This window comes from Balaenoptera musculus, chromosome 15 (assembly GCF_009873245.2).
Source record: "Balaenoptera musculus isolate JJ_BM4_2016_0621 chromosome 15, mBalMus1.pri.v3, whole genome shotgun sequence".
NCBI classification, from domain to species: domain Eukaryota; kingdom Metazoa; phylum Chordata; class Mammalia; order Artiodactyla; family Balaenopteridae; genus Balaenoptera; species Balaenoptera musculus.
Window position 1 is genome coordinate 21,415,440 of NC_045799.1, and position 16,169 is coordinate 21,431,608.

Here is a 16,169-nt window from a genome sequence, read left to right on the forward strand (position 1 = left end):
GCTTTACCCTTGGCCAAGCATCTAACCATTTTCTGTCTAACTGGATAGACTCGGAGCCCAGAGACCTACATTTTGCCCCCAGCTTTGCCGCACACCAGCTTCATGACCTTGATTTGTCCTCTCTGGGCCTTGAGCCCAAGTGTGCCTGGGCCAGCCCCTGGGGCTGTTCAAGGCCAGAGCCCATTAAGGACTTGGGCCCAGCCCCTTGAGTGGCTCGGCAGTGCCAGTCCCTTGGACATTCTTACCTTGCTCTCCAATACTCTTCGGAACTTGGACTCGATCTGATGGTGGAAGAGATTCAGCAACCACCTGGGGAGAGAAGCACGGTGGACGATCAGCTGTGTGCCACTGAGTGCAGGGACAGTGGGGCAGTAGGGAGAGCCAGGCCAGTCCCCAAGGGAGCCCTCCCCAACCCATTCTGGTCCCCTGCTGGGTCCCAGAATCCTGGATGGGACGAATATGCAGAGTCCCAGTTCCAGCACACTCACTGATTCAGTGCATCTGGCATCCCAGCCCCCTGCTGTGCCCCAAAATCAGTAGATTTGGGGCAGGGGCTGGAGAATCCATGTTTTTCTAATCAACAAAACTGAGACTTGAAGAGACTTGCTCAAGGGTTTATATATTGTCCACAAACTCTCCTTTGGCCAAAAGTCTTTGTGTTCCTTCAGTAGCCAAATTGCACTTGCCTGTTGGTGGTGAAGTTTGTTTTTTGGTGGAAATGGCACACCAGTACTACGAGCTTATATCTGCTTCTGTTAATTTCAGCAGGTCCCCCAAAGAATTACCTCCAAGTGCACGTGATATACCCATGCATTACGCCTGGACCCTCATGCTTATCGGTGGCCAGGCCTTGGGCTGGATGGGCCTCTGGCTGCAGCCAGGGGTCAAGCTGGTCAGTGTCCCGATGGTGACCTACCCCAAATCTCCCGACATGTGCACCTCCACATCATGGATGGCACTGCTGCAGCTAGAAACAGCGACCTTGGGTCTCCCAGAGGGCTCGCTGCCCAAGAGGAGATTGACTGAAATGGTGATGCCCTTGACCTTCACGTCAAAGGAGCCGTCTAGTTTCCTAGAGGAGATAAGAGAAGTAGTAATTGATTCCTAGACTAGGGTCGGCCACCATTTGGGGGGAAAATATAAATCTCAATTCTTACCCCCAAATAAGTGAAGCTGCAGTAAAAATTTAATTACAAAAATTATTACAAATATTTATTACAAAGCAAAGATTTATTACAAATAAGACCATGAAAGATCAAGAAGAAAGCTTGGGTTCATTTACTTATGGTCAGGGATGGGCAAAAGCCTTTCTAGGTTAGATCCAAGTCTCAGAAGCCATAAAGGAAATGGTGGATAAACTTGCCAGCACTGAAAATTAAAACTTTAGTGAACAACAAAAAAAAAATGCCACATGCAAAGTAAAAAAAAAATTGCCTCTTGATCCAGGCAAAGAGCTAATTTCCGTAACATGTGAGCTAATATATGAGTTAATTTCCTTAATACACAAAGAACAAGCCTATACAAAGAAATAAGGAGAGGACAAAAGGAAAAAAAAGAGATCAAAGATATGAACAGGAAGTTCAATTGCAAATAAGCACATGAGAAGTTATTAAAAATGAAAATAACAATGATGCCAGTTTTCACCTAACAGGTTGTTAAAAAGTTGAGAAGTTTTCATACCCAGTGCTTGTGAAGATATGGGAAAACAAAACACTGGTTGGAAAAGCACATCTAGAACACAAACTGGTGGGATCTATCCTGATTTTAACCACAAATCTTTGGCCCAGTAATTTTACTTCTAAGTCTTTACTCTGTGGCTCGTCCAGTCAAGATATATGTGTGGGGCAGCTCACTGAAGCATCATGGCTAATAGCAAGAAATGAGGAAACAACCTTAAATGTCAACTAGTTGGGATAGGTTCAATAAGTTGTGGGCATCTATGCTATGCAGCCTTTAAAAAGAATGAAGCCAAATGTGGTCTAGTTATACAGTGAAATATTACCCATCCATACAAAAGAATAAAGCACTGATGCATGCTGTAGTGCGGATGAACCTCAAAAATATTATGCTACATGACAAAAGTCAGAAACAAAATGTCACATACTATACGATTTCATTTATATGTCCTGGATTGGCAAATCCATAGAGACAGAGGCGGGTCGGTGGTGGCCCAGGGCTGGGGGAGGGGGAAATGGGGAGTTAGTGCTTAATAGGTATGGAGCATCTTTTGGGGTGATGGAAATATTGTAGGACTAGGTAGAGGTGGTGGTTGCACAACACTGTGAATGTACTAGATGCCACTGAATTGTATACTTTAAAATGGTTAATTTCATGTTATGTGAATTTCACCTCAATAAAAATATTACAAGGACTTCCCTGGAGGTCCAGTGGTTAAGACTTCCCCTTCCAATGCAGAGGGTGCGGGTTTGATCCCTGGTCGGGGAGCTAAGATCCCACATGCCTCGTGGCCAAAAAACCAAAACATAAAACAGAAGCAATATTGTAACAAATTCAATAAAGACTTTAAAAATGGTCCACATCAAAAAAAAAATCTTAAAAAAAGTTACATTAAAAAAAGTTTAAAAAAAAGAATGAGGTAGATATTCATATGTTCATATAAGAGATCTTGAAGAGTATGGCCTGATTCCTGTCATGGAAATTGAATAAATATGCAAATATAGGTGACCTATATACTGAGCATCTTTCTAAAGCAGTGTTGTCCAACAGAAATATAATGTGAACTACATGGGTAATTTAAAATTTTCTAGTAGCCACATTAAAAAAAGCAAAAGGAAAAAGGTGAGAATCATTTTAATAGTGATTAAAATGAATCATTTTAATGATTCATTAAAAGTGAATCATCGGGGCTTCCCTGGTGGCGCAGTGGTTGAGAATCTGCCTGCCAATGCAGGGGACACGGGTTCGAGCCCTGGTCTGGGAAGATCCCACATGCTGCGGAACAGCTGGGCCCGTGAGCCACGATTACTGAGCCTGCGCGTCTGGAGCCTGTGCTCCGCAGCAAGAGAGGCCGCGATAGTGAGAGGCCCGCGCACCGCGATGAAGAGTGGCCCCCGCTTGCCACAACTAGAGAAAACCCTTGCACAGAAACGAAGACCCAACACAGCCATTAATTAATTAATTAATTTTTTTTAAAAAAGCTAGCTGTTTAAAAAAAAAAAGTGAATCATCATTTAATATGATTATCATTTCAACATGTGATCAATGTAAAAATTATTAATGAGATTTCCTATGTTCTTTTTTGTGCTGAATCTTCAACTCTGGTGTTTCACACTTACGACAGATCCCCATTTGTTCCAGCCACTTTTCATGTATGCAGTAAGGACATGTGGCCATAGGCTACTGTGTAGGACAGGGCAGGTCTCCAGTGTCAATATGGCCAGGTCACCCATAGTTGCCCTCCTGTTATGGGCTGAATTGTGTCCCCCCAGATTCAAATGTTGAAGGTCCCTCAGTAACCAGAATGTGACTGTATTTGAGACAGTGATTCAGTTAAAATGAGACCATTAGGGTGGGCTAGAGTCCAATCTGTCATTCTAAGAAGAGGCGATTTGGACACACAGAGAAGCACCAGGGATGCAGGCGCATGGAGGGATGACCATGTGCGGACATGGCAACAGAGCAGCCATCTGCAAGCCCAGGAAAGAAGTCTCAGAAGAAACTAAACCTGCCCACATCTTGATCTTGGACTTCCAGCCTCCAGAAGTGTGAGAAAATAAATTTCAGTTGTTGAACCCCCTAGTCTGTGACATTTCATTATGGCAGCCCAAGGAGACTAACCCACCTTCCATCCAAGGACCTCAGAGGTCAGAGAACAGTTCAAAGTGCTGGAGAGGTCATGCCCCTGAGAGCTACCCCTGACCAATGGCAAACAGGAGGTTGGGGTACCTCAGAGGTGTGCTCTGCCTACACTGTCCCCAGGGGTCCCCGGGAGGGTTGAGCTCCAGTAACTGCCAAGCCGACCCCCTTCTTCCCCACCTCACTTCTGCACACCCCCTCTATGTTTCCTTAGGTCGCTCCCCAGATAAAGTACTTGCACTTGAATTCTTGCCTTGGGGTCTGCCATGGGGGAAGCTAGGAACACCTTGGACACAAGAAGGGTGGAATGAAAGCCAAAGCCAACGTTCCGAGGGCCTGGAAGCAGAGTCAACTTACAGTATCCGCTTGCGCACCTTCCACTTGCCCTTGACTCTGATGAAGGAGTCGGAGATGGAGAAATGCAGGCCATGGCTGGGGAGGGGCTTCAGAGCAGAGCCGAGCAGCTCACAGCTGTGGATGTCCAGGCTGGAGAGAGACCCACAGAAGCGGCATCAGCCCGGAGGCAGAGGCAGGTCCAGCCTCAGCAGGGGTCTGGCTCTCGCCCCCATCCTACGGGGACTAGGCCAGCTGAGCCTGCATCAGACAGGCTTCTGGCTCCCCACACTTACCTGCTGTGTGCCCTGCACTGACCAGGCAGCCATGTCAAGTATTTTACATGCATTATGTCAGTTTGTCTCACAGAGGGGTTCAGCACTGTTCAGGTTCCCTTTTTACAGAGGGGGACATAGAACCTCTCAGAAGGGATGCATTTGCCCAGAGCTGCGCAGTCAGGATCAGAGCTCATGTGCCCCTGGCTGGGGTCCTGAGTAGGGTGCATAGATGCACCCCATCATCCCTTTCCTCCACACCTCCAGGTGGGGGAATCAGATTAAGAGAAGGCCGAAGGCAGCCTCAAGAAGAGACACAGAAGGGCTGGGAGAAGCAAACCAAGATGACATGTATTGTGGAGCCATCAGTGGGAAAAGAATGGTCAAGTTCCATCTTCTTTGCCCGGTACACAGTAGGTGCCCAATAGATGTTTACTGATGGACTGAATAAAAATAGGACTGAATGAAGCCATCAGTGGTGAGCAGAGAGGTGCATGATGAGCTGTGGGCTCAATTGCCCCCGCTCCATTGTCAATCCTTCAAAAAGTGTTTGATGCCTTTTTTTAAAAAAGCATCAGCTGCTCAGGTCTAAATACCCTTTGAAGACTCAGCTCAAATGCCACCACGTCCAGGAAACTTTAGCTGACTCCTCCAGATGTGCCAGCCTCCGGGCTAAGAGGGCACCTACATCTAAAATTTAAGGTTTATTTAAAACAATGTTTAAGGTCTATCTTCCCTTCCAGGCTACATCCAGTGGCCAGGCCAGAGCCTGGATTATCCCTCCAAAGAGGTAGCAAGTTATCCCCATTTTACAGATAAGGAAGCTGAGGCTCAGGTCACACAGCTAGTGGGTCTTCATTAATATTTGTTGTATGAATGAATGAAGGGGCCCAAGTTCCTCCCAGAACTTCCCTCTGAATTCTGCGAGGAACCATCCCACCGTCTGCCCCAGAGAAGTCCTGAGCCAGTCCTGGGGCTCTCCCTCCCTTCCTCTCCGGATCCCCCCGGCCCCTGCCCAGTCACCTCAGAGCCCCACCTGTGGAATTCATAGTGCGCATTGCCGATGTATTTGATCTTGACGTCCCCACTGAAGTCGGGCAGTGTGATATCATGCAGTTTACTCTGCAGAGCCACCAGCTCCTCTTGGGCCACTGTGGATGGGAAAAAGCTGGGAGTCAGCTTAGTCAGCCTGCCTCCCTCTAAACCCTTCAGTGGCTCACACCTGCCCTGGGGAAAGAGGTCGACTTCCTGATTAGCATTAATTACAGTTGCAGGTTATTGAGCCCCTCTAGAGCACCAAGTAGCAAGAGAAACACTCAGGAGCATCACTGCATTTCTGGTGGGGTAGTTATGTTCATGCCCATGTTATGGATGAGGAAACAATGCCTTTGTCAGCAGCTCCGAGAGGGAGGAGTGCTGTGTGCTTGGTGGGTGGCCCTCTTTCCTGTCCTTCATGGCATCTAGCCTGTGTAGAAGCGACTGTAAGGATTTTAGGGCTAGGATTCTGGTGTTGGCAACCTTTCTAGGTGGGTGACCTTGAGCAAGTTTTCAACCTTGGTGTTCTCTGTCTGTCAAATAGCAATGATAATAATACTTTCCTCACTGGGGTGGCATGAGGTTTAAAAGAGATCATTGCAAATCAAAAAGGGGCTGACAGGATAAAAATCATCCTTGCTTATCCTTTTTGACCCACCTCCTAGAGAAATGGAAATAAAACAAAAATAAACAAATGGGACCTAATGAAACTTAAAAGCTTTTGCACAGCAAAGGAAACCATAAACAAGATGAAAAGACAACACTCAGAATGGGAGAAAATATTTGCAAATGAAGCGACTGACAAAGGATTAATCTCTAAAATATACAAGCAGCTCATGCAGCTCAATATCAAAAAAACAAACAACCCAGTCCAAAAATGGGCGGAAGACCTAAACAGACATTTCTCCAAAGAAGATATACAGATTGCCAACAAACACATGAAAGGATGCTCAACATCACTAATCCTTACAGAAATGCAAATCAAAACTACAATGAGGTATTACCTCACACTGGTCAGAATGGCCATCATCAAAGAATCTACAAACAATAAATGCTGGAGAGGGTGTGGAGAAAAGGGAACCCTCCTGCACTGTTGGTGGGAATGTAAATTGATACAGCCACTATTGAGAACAGTATAGAGGTTCCTTAAAAAACTAAAAATAGAACTACCATATGACCCATCAATCCCACTACTGGGCATATACCCTGAGAAAACCATAATTCAAAAAGGGTCATGTACCACAATATTCACTGCAGCTCTATTTACAATAGCCAGGACATGGAAGCAACCTAAGTGTCCATTGGCAGATAAATGGATAAAGATGTGGCACGTATATACACTGAAACATTACTCAGCCATAAAAAGAAACGAAATTGAGTTATTTGTAGTGAGGTGGATGGACCTAGAATCTGTCATACAGAGTGAAGTAAGTCAGAAAGAGAAAAACAAATACCGTATGCTAACGTATGTATGGAATCTAAAAAAAAAAAATGATTCTGAAGAACCTAGGGGCAGGACAGGAATAAAGACACAGATGTAGAGAATGGACTTGAGGACACGGAGAGGGGGAAGGGTAAGCTGGGACGAAGTGAGAGAGTGGCATGGACATATATACACTACCAAATGTAAAATAGATAGCTAGTGGGAAGCAGCCGCATAGCACAGGGAGATCAGCTCAGTGCTTTGTGACCGCCTAGAGGGGTGGGATAGGGAGGGTGGGAGGGAGACACAAGAGGGAGGGGATGTGGGGATATATGTATATGTATATAGCTGATTCCCTTTGTTATACAGCAGAAATTAACACAGCAATGTAAAGCAATTATACTCCAATAAAAATGTTAAAAATAAATAAATTAATTAATTAATTTAATTTAATTTTTTAAAAAAAGCACCCTTGCTTGGTGCCTGACAGACACATCAGGTACTCAGTAAATGCAGGGTTTATGTCATTAAAAATATGGAAAGGACCAAAATGTCCAACTCTGGAGGACTGGTTACATTTACACAGTGGAAAGGAGCAAAAGGCAAATTTTGCCTGATCTAGGGTTTAAATATAAACAGCATTCGCTAGGACTTTCTGTTTATTTGAGGTATGAGAGACCCAGGATTCTGCCCTCAGGGAGGGTGTGTGTACACAGATGACCAGGAGTCTCCCCGACTCTGCCTCATACCACTTTGCAGTCCTCCCTCCAGCAAATGCATGAGCCAGTCTCTCTGCCAAAATGCTATCTCTTGTCCCTGGTTAACGTATCTTTTCTACCTCACCTCCTCCAAGAACCCTTCCTTGATTTCCCTCTCTGTCCCCAGCCAATCTGGGCTCCCAACGACTCTACCTGAGGGAATGTTATTACCCCAGTGAGCAGATAAGGCAATTGAGCCTCCATAAATGTGAGGAGCAGCCCTCCATCTAGTACTGAGGGGAGCAGTGTATAAATACCCTAGATCCCTTGCCCCTTGGACAGATTATTTCTGAGGCTTTGTTTTAGCATCTTTTAAAAAAATACTACAAATGAATCTATATACAAAACAGAAACAAACTCACAGACATAGAAAACAAACATGGTTATGAAAGGTGTGGGGGGAGGGATAAATAAGGAGTATGGGATTAACAGATGCAAACTGCTGCACACAAAATAGATACGTAACAAGGATTTACTGTATAGCACAGGAAACTATAGTCAGTATCTTGTAATAACCTATAATGGAATATAATCTGCAGAAAAAAAAAAAAGCCTGAATCAGTTTGCTGTATACCTGAAACTAACACAATATTGTAAATCATCTATATTCCAATAAAAAATAAAATATAGTCCTACTTTTGCCCATTCTTTAAAACTGAGGTATAACATCCATAGAGGTATAACCTAAAGGGCACTAATCTTAAAGGTATTCCCAGGTAATTTTTACATGTTTATGCACCCATGTAGCCGCCGCCCAGAGCAAGATGCAGGGCATTCCCAGCACCCCTTCAGGCTCCCTGTGCCCCTTCCGGGTGGTAACCACCATTCTGACATCAATTTTTAAAAATTAATTAATTAATTAATTTATTTATTTATTGGCTGCGTTAGGTCTTCGTTGCTGCACGCAGGCTTTCTCTAGTTGCGGTGAGCGGGGGCTACTGTTCGTTGCAGTACGCAGGCTTCTCATTGCGGTGGCTTCTCTTGCTGCGGAGCACGGGCTCTAGGTGCACGGGCTTCAGTAGTTGTGGCGTGCGGGCTCAGTAGTTGTGGCTAGTGGGCTCTGGAGCGCAGGCTCAGTAGTTGTGACGCACGGGCTTAGTTGCTCTGCAGCATGTGGGATCTTCCGGGACCAGGGCCCAAACCCGTGTCCCCTGCATTGGCAGGCGGATTCTTAACCACTGCGCCACCAGGGAAGTCCCTAGTTTTTTTTTGTTGTTTTTTTTTAATATATATTTTTTTGTTTTCTGTTTATTTTTTGGCTGTGCTGCACAGCATGTAGGATCTTAGTTCCCTGACCAGGGATCAAACCCGTGCCCCCTGCATTGGAAGTGCAGAGTCTTAACCACTGGACCACCAGGGAAGTCCCTGACATCTAGTTTTAAGGCATATGTTTTCAAACTTGAGCAAAAATTTTCCAGTGGAACTGTTCCCATCACTGAGGCGGTAGCTGGTTTAATCATATGCCTCTCCTGGCCACCTTGCCTTTCCCATCTCACATCGCTACTCTCCTACAGTGTTTCCTGGAACCATCTCCCAAATCAACTACTCGCACCCAAATCTTTATCTCTGTTGGCTAGTGGGGAACCCAGCTAAGACAAGTAACGTGCCCAAGTGGCCCAGGGGTTGGGTGACGAGGCTAGAACCCGAGCCAGGTTTGCCTGACCGGGAAGTCTGCATTACCCGAAGGGAGAGAGTCCCCTCTGTGTCCCCCGCCGTACCCAGAGCAGCCTGGGGCCAAGCGGGTCAGCCAAGTCCAGCCAACAACCGCAGCTCCTTACCATACTCCAAGCCCTTGTCGGTGATCCTGGCGACCAGGCCAGGGTTGGCACCCAGGGCCCCGGGGGTGTATGTGAGCATCATTCCCAGCAGGAGGGAGGACAGGGCCCCAGCCAAGGTCCCCATCCTGGGTTCCCAGAGGGCTGGGCCAGGTCTGTCGCAGCCTTAGGCTGGGCCCAGCTCCCTTAAGTAACTGAGGCCTGAGGTCTGGGGCGGCTCCTGAGTGGGGCGGGTTCCTGGAATCCGAAGGGGAGGCCTAGTGACTGGAACCTGCTTGCGACACTGTTGGGGTCATGGGTCATACTTAAAAGCCTGTTGTCGCCGTCCCGGGTGAGAGGATGGGTTGGCCTGGGCCCAGGTGACACTCTCTTTCCCCCGTTCCCACAAAGAGACCCCACGTTCATTTCCAGGAAGGCCCGGTTTTATAGACAAGGAAGCTGAGGCTCAGAGAGGCCAGGTCACCGGCTCAAGCTCACACACCCGGCAGGTGGCAGAGCTGGGAGTCCAAGCCAGCTGAGTTATACTCACCTCAGTTTATGTAAAAAAGAAATCTCCGTCCCACCCCCGCTCCCCAACCCCGATGGGAAAACAGGCTTCTCAAGCCTTGCTAGTGGTAAAATTTTCTGGAAGGCAACTTGGCAAATCCGTAAACACCTGCATGCCCAGTGACCCAGTAATTCTACTTCTGGAACTTGGCTCTAAGTACAGAATTAAGTCAGTGTGGAAATATGTCACAGCAGTAGGATGCCCTTTGCTGCTCCGTGTGACATCAGCAAGGTCGGAGTGGGACCCAACCTAAGGCGTTCAACAAAAGCTCACTGGGTATACTAACTATCATACATTTAAAGTGAGACTGCAGAAATAAATGTATTTCTTGATATTTCAGAAAGATGCTTATGAGGGTCTCATTGTCAATGGCATCATAGGGTGGAGTTCTATTTCTTTGTTCTATTCTCACGTTTGCCAGTCTAGAAAATTCTTAGTAAGGAATTATGAGGGATTGTTTCTGGTTGGATGGGCAGGACTATGGGTGTTTTGAAAACCTTTTTGTTTGCTGGTATTTCAATTTTTATTTTCTTGGGATATATTGTATTTGCAGTAAGTAAAGAAAATAAAATTTTATTTTGGGAAACAAAATTTATAGTAGGGATTGTGCTTAATTTGTAGGGATCTCTCCCCTCCCAAGGACTCCCTATATTGGTGAGTTTTGTTTTGCCCCCACCTCCAGGAAGCCTTCCCCGATCACCTCCATATTTCCCTGGATTAGAGGAAGGTCCTCCTCTGAGATCCCAGAAACCTTTGCACTTTCTCCATCATAGCATTAACCACTCTCTGCTTGTCTGTAATTGTGGTACTTTAAAAATATGTTCACAAATTCTTTGATACTCTTTCCATCGAAAGGTGGGATCTCTGTGTCTTCACCTCGAAATTGGGTGGGTCTTTGGACTGCCTCAACACACTGACTATGGCAGGAGTAACAGGGTTTCTTCCCAGTGGGTCATAAAAGGCATTGGATTTGGGGCTGGGATCAGAACTTCCCACGCTGAGCGCAGGGAAGCCCACACTGGGGCCTCTCTGCTCCTCTGTGTCCTGTTGTTTCTGTCCATCAGGCTGAGGTTTTTCGGGTCCTGTGTCCCAACCCCCAATCCCCCTGCAAGCAGCCTGAGTGCTCCTGAGGGCAGGGCTGAGCCTTGTGAATCCTGTGATCCTTCCAGCTTCGGGTGGGAACTGGCAGGAAAGCAGCATTTATTGAGCACCTACTATGTGCGGGGCACCATGCTGGTTACGCCACACACCCCCTCTCGGCCCTGCAGCAGCCCTTTATGGTGAGTATTGAAGTCTCGTTTTGAGCTGAAGAAACTGAGGCTCAGACGGGTGAAGTGATTAAGCTATAGTCACCCAGCAGGGGTTTGAACCCGGATCTGTGAGATGCCATTACAAAGCGATGGTCAGAGAAGGCTTCTCTGAGGTGACATGCTGAGCTGGGACCCTAAGGATGAGGAGGAGGTGGCCTTTGGAAGAGCCATTCCAGGCCAGCAAAGAACAAGGACAAAAGCCCGGAGCAGTGTGCCTGGCGGCATCTGCTCCCTGGACTCTGCCTGCGGAGGTGGGGAGGGGCGCTGGGCTGGGAGCCCGGAAACCAAGGTTCCAATCTGGCTTCTGCCTGGCCATGGGGCCCTCAGCAAGCCTTGCTTCCTCCTGTGCCTAAGTTTCCCTCTGTAAAATGAGGGGGACAGAGCAGGTGACTCCCATGGGCCCTTCCAGCTTGGAGACGAGGGAGGACAGTCTAGAGAGTGGGGATCTCATGGGGACACAGATGTCACTCTTCCTCTGGCAGAGTTCTGAGAATGTCCAGGCTGGGGGCTGTTTACAGGGGCAGGAGTTCCCATAGCAGTGAGCTTTGGACCTTAGAACTTCCCCGGCTGGCCAGCGTGCCCCATGGGCCCAGGCCCGGCCTCCACCGCCACAGGTGCCCACCCCCAGGTCAAGGTCCCTGCTCGTGACCCAGGACCCAGCAGAGGCCCCTGGGAGCAGCATGAATCCAACACTGGTCAGAACCCCTGGACTTTTCTCCTACCACTCTGTCCATCCACCTCCACGAAAGCCAAAGCCACTGTCACTCCCTCACCATCAAGTCCTACAGCAAAGAAAACGCTCTCCCTTTTAACAGGAACGGTGTTTACTGTGTTCTGATTACAAAAGTCTCGAAAAGAATTTGGAAAACCCAGAATTTGGAAACCACAGTGCCTGGAATACGGAGCAGCACATAGGAGATAATTGAGTGAATGAACATAAATCGGAAAAGTGAAAGGTTAAGGGCATGGATGCTGGGACCAGGTGGCCTGGGTTTGAATCCTGGCTCACCCACTGGGTGACCTTGGGCACGCTGACTCAGTTTTCTCATCTGTAGTTGGGCTCAGCCAAAGGCCAGCACGGCAGAAGGTCGGAGGTCAGGAAGAGAGCAGGGTCAGGGCACTTGTCCCTGCTTCCTCCTTGCTTTGGATTTTAGGTCTGGCCGTGGTTGCATCACTCTTGACACTCCTCTCGCCCTTGGCTCCAGCCTCCCCATCTCCCCCCGCCCCAGGCTGGGACACCCCGACTGCTTTCTTTGCGGCTTCAAGCCTAGGGAGGCTGGTTCCTGGGGGCCTCCCATCCTTCACAGGTTTCCTTAAGCCTATCCCCCAGCTCTATAAATAGCCCCTTCATTCGAATCCCAAGAACCATCTGAGCTGGATTCTGATTTCCTGCCTAGACCCTGATTGACACAGTTGGTACACTGAGTATTTCTTCTGTTATTGACCTTTTGTAGCAAATGCCTTCCTCTCCTGGAGAGCTCTGAATTCTTTTCCAAAGTCTGAACAGGTCTTGTGCGGGAACAGTAGCCTGTGAGACAGAACTAAAAGTACACAGCAACCCTCACTCTGCCACCAAGGATGTCTCTGGGGGCCACCTTCCATAGGGAGGTGACATCCTCTTGGATCTTGAAGGTCACACGTGGTTTTGCAGAGGAGAGAGCCAAGAGCCGTCCAAGAGAAGGAAGCAGGGTGTGTCGAAACACAGAGCCAGAACACGTGACGCACTGGCAGCAAGGAAGCCTGGGTCCCTGTCTAGGCTCTGCTCCTGATGGGCTGTGTGACACGGGGTAAACCATGCCCCTCTCTGATCCTCACTTTGCCTCCAAATGCAGATGAAGGTGTAGGACAAGGACAGTGTTCCTCGGATCCCAGGGATCTCATTTATTTGTTTTATTTTAAAATTTATTTTCATTGACACATAATTGACAGGTAAGTTTAAGCTGTACAACGTGTTGACTTGATGTATTTATATATTGTAGTATGATCATCACTGTAGCGTTAGCTGACACCTCTATCACAGCACACAATTATCATTTCTTTTTTGTGGTGGGAATAATTAAGATCTAGTTTCTTAGCAACTTTGAAGTTTATGATACAGTATTGTTGTCTGTAATCACGATGCTGTGCATTAGACCTACAGGACTTATTTATCTACTAGTTCCAAGTTTGGACCCTTAAATATCATCTCCCCAGTTCCTCCCCACCCCAGGCTCCCAGTAATCACCATTCTACTCTCATTTTTATGAGCTCAGCTCTTTTAGATTCCACATATAAACGATATCATACAGTATTTATCTTTTTTTTTTTGCTTAGCATAATGCCCTCAAGGGCCATGTTGTTGCAAATGACAGGATTTCCTCCTTTTTCATGGCTGAATAATATTCCATTGGGTACAGATATACAAATGCCAGATGTGGAGATAAGGGAATGCTTGTAGACTGCTGGTGGGAATGTAAATTGGTACAGCCACTAGGGAAAGAGTATGGAAGTCCCTCAAAAGATTAAAAATAGAACTGCTGTATGATCCAGCAATTCCACTTCTGGATATATATGCAAAGGAAATGAAAACAGGATGTTGAAGAGATATCTGCACCCCTGTGTTTATTGCAGCGTTATTCACAATAGCCAAGACATGGAAACAACCCAAGAGTCCGTCAATGGATGAATGGATAAGGAAGTTGTGGTATGTATATATACACCAGGGATCTTGTTAAATACAAATTCTGATTCATCACGTTCCTTTGGGAGCTGAGACTCTGCTTTTCTAACAAGCTCCAGGTGGTGCCAATCTTGGACCGTACTTTGAGAACAATGGATTAAGTGGGCTCCAAGTTCCCTCCAAGCTCAGTGATTTTATACCTCTGTTCACTCTTATTTTCGGGGCAGTTTTCTATGATGGTGCCTGCACTCCAGAGCACATCGGCTCTAGTTGAAGAGAAGGATGTCGTGAAGACCTGCCTTTTTGGAGCTCTGTAGGCACTTTGGAGTTTGATGTCTATGGTTGCCCCCTCTCCCAACCCAGTCACCTGCAAATGTGTGATGTGTGTGCATGAACACACACACACACACACACACACACATGCGTGAGCCCTGAGGCATGTGGATTTACAGAAAAAAAAAATAGTACTGTCAGTGCCGATCCAATGTGGTTTGAGATTGTGTCACCTACTTGGGATGCCAGGAGATGTCACCTACTGAAGCAGGGCTGGCCACGAGGGCACACAGCCTCTCACCCCAGGGAAACTCTAAGGAACTTGAAAACCCTCCCATGTCTCCCTCCACCCCTTCTCCGCCTCTGCAATTGGCAGCATCTAAAATCCGAGCCATAGCCTCATTTCACCAGGTCTTAATAGCTTTGGGGACCCTAAGGAGCTTCTGTTAAAATGAAAATGTCTCAGCAAGAAAAGATTCTTTAATATTTGCCAGAGTTCACTTTATTGGATTCCTTTCCTGGAAGTCCAGAGGGCCCTTGCTTTTACAGAAGGGGAGGCTGAGACGGAGGGAGGGAAGACCAGCCACGCAGTGAATCCATCACTGAACCCAGATTTCCAGCCAGGCAGTGGTTCTGATTCTTGGGGTCAGGCCCAACCAGGCAGGCAGCCCTGGATCAGACTTTGAAAATCATGACAAAGTGGTTTTGGATTCAAATCCTAGATCATTTAAAAAATAAATATTTATTGCGTGTCACCCGTACGGCAGGCATTGGGAAGAGAACTGTGGCAAGCCAGATATAGTCCGTACAGTAGAGTGAGAATTAGTGGGTTTATTAATATTTAGTGCCAACTTTGATTACTGCCTGTCAGATACTGTACCACAGATTTCACATAGATGTGATTCTCATAACAACGCTTTGAGATGGGTATTATTATCCTAATTTTACAGATGAGAAGACTGAAGGCCAGAGGCTTAATGGCTCAAGGTCACACAGCTGGTAAACAGCAGAGCAGGGATTTGAATCCACGGTGTCTGGGACCACAGCTTCTGCTTTTAACCACCATGGCATGAGCTCATCAATGGTACCACTCATTCCTCACAACAACCTCGCACCACAGAGGAGGGCAAGGTTTTACCTCTACTTTTCAGAGGAGGAAATAGAGGATTAGAGAGGTTAAGTACCATTTGGAAAGTTGTGCAGCCCAAGAGGGGTTGGGTTGACACCTCTTCTTCTCTCCCCCTGTAGGGTACCCCTCCTTCATATTTAAGTCAGCATTGCCAAAAGGAGCCCCAAGTGGGCAATGCTTAACCAGAAGTGAAGCTGCTCTGATGAGATTTTAGGCAGTCCAGAGTGGACAGTTCAATTCTTTTTTCTTTAACACCTTTATCAACATATTTCACGTACCATAACATCCACCCATTTCAAGTGTACAGTTCAGTGGGTTTTAGTATAGGGTTGGCCAAAAAATTCGCTCGGGTTTTTAATGGGAAAACCCGAACGAACTTTTTGGCCAGCCCTATATATTCATGGGGTTGTGCAACTCTCACCATAATCGAATTGCAGAAGATTTCCTGCACCCCCCCCCCCAAGAAACCCTGTACCCGTTAGCTATCATTTGGAGTGAGCAGTGCTTAGCCTGAAGGGAGAAGCCGCTCCAATAGTGGTTTTGTAGGCAGCGCGGCAGATAATTGGGAGTGTGTTGGGGGGATGTTCCTCACATCAGACCTCCAAACAACTGCCTATTTCTCAGCCATTAGTAAGAGGTCTCCAGGGCACACTGTGTTCCACTCACCAGTCTTTTTTTTTTTTTTTCGTTGCTGTGCATGGGCTTTCTCTAGTTGCGGCAAGCGGGGGCTACTCTTTGTTGTGGTGTGCGGGCTTTTCATTGCGGTGGCTTCTCTTTGTTGTGGAGCACAGGCTCTAGGCACGCAGGCTGCAGTAGTTGTGGCATGCGGGCTTAGT

At 47.0% G+C, this 16,169-nt stretch overlaps 1 protein-coding gene across 3 annotated transcripts in view; it reads right to left on the reverse strand.

Moving 5' to 3' along the window:
• The window catches only part of LOC118880935 (lipopolysaccharide binding protein), a 40,765-nt gene extending 31,176 nt beyond the window's left edge, over positions 1-9,589 (reverse strand). For 2 of the 3 annotated variants that reach the window (XM_036825145.1, XM_036825147.1), the window contains exons 1-5: positions 9,419-9,589; positions 5,461-5,575; positions 4,174-4,302; positions 917-1,072; positions 246-309 (exon numbers count right to left, since the gene is read on the reverse strand). In XM_036825145.1, coding sequence (XP_036681040.1) covers positions 246-309; positions 917-1,072; positions 4,174-4,302; positions 5,461-5,575; positions 9,419-9,542 — 588 coding nt within the window. In that variant the 5' untranslated portion in view covers positions 9,543-9,589. The remainder of the gene's footprint in view (positions 1-245; positions 310-916; positions 1,073-4,173; positions 4,303-5,460; positions 5,576-9,418) is intronic. The other variant, XM_036825146.1, reaches the window with a different exon arrangement.
• Positions 9,590-16,169: the final 6,580 nt, after the last annotated feature.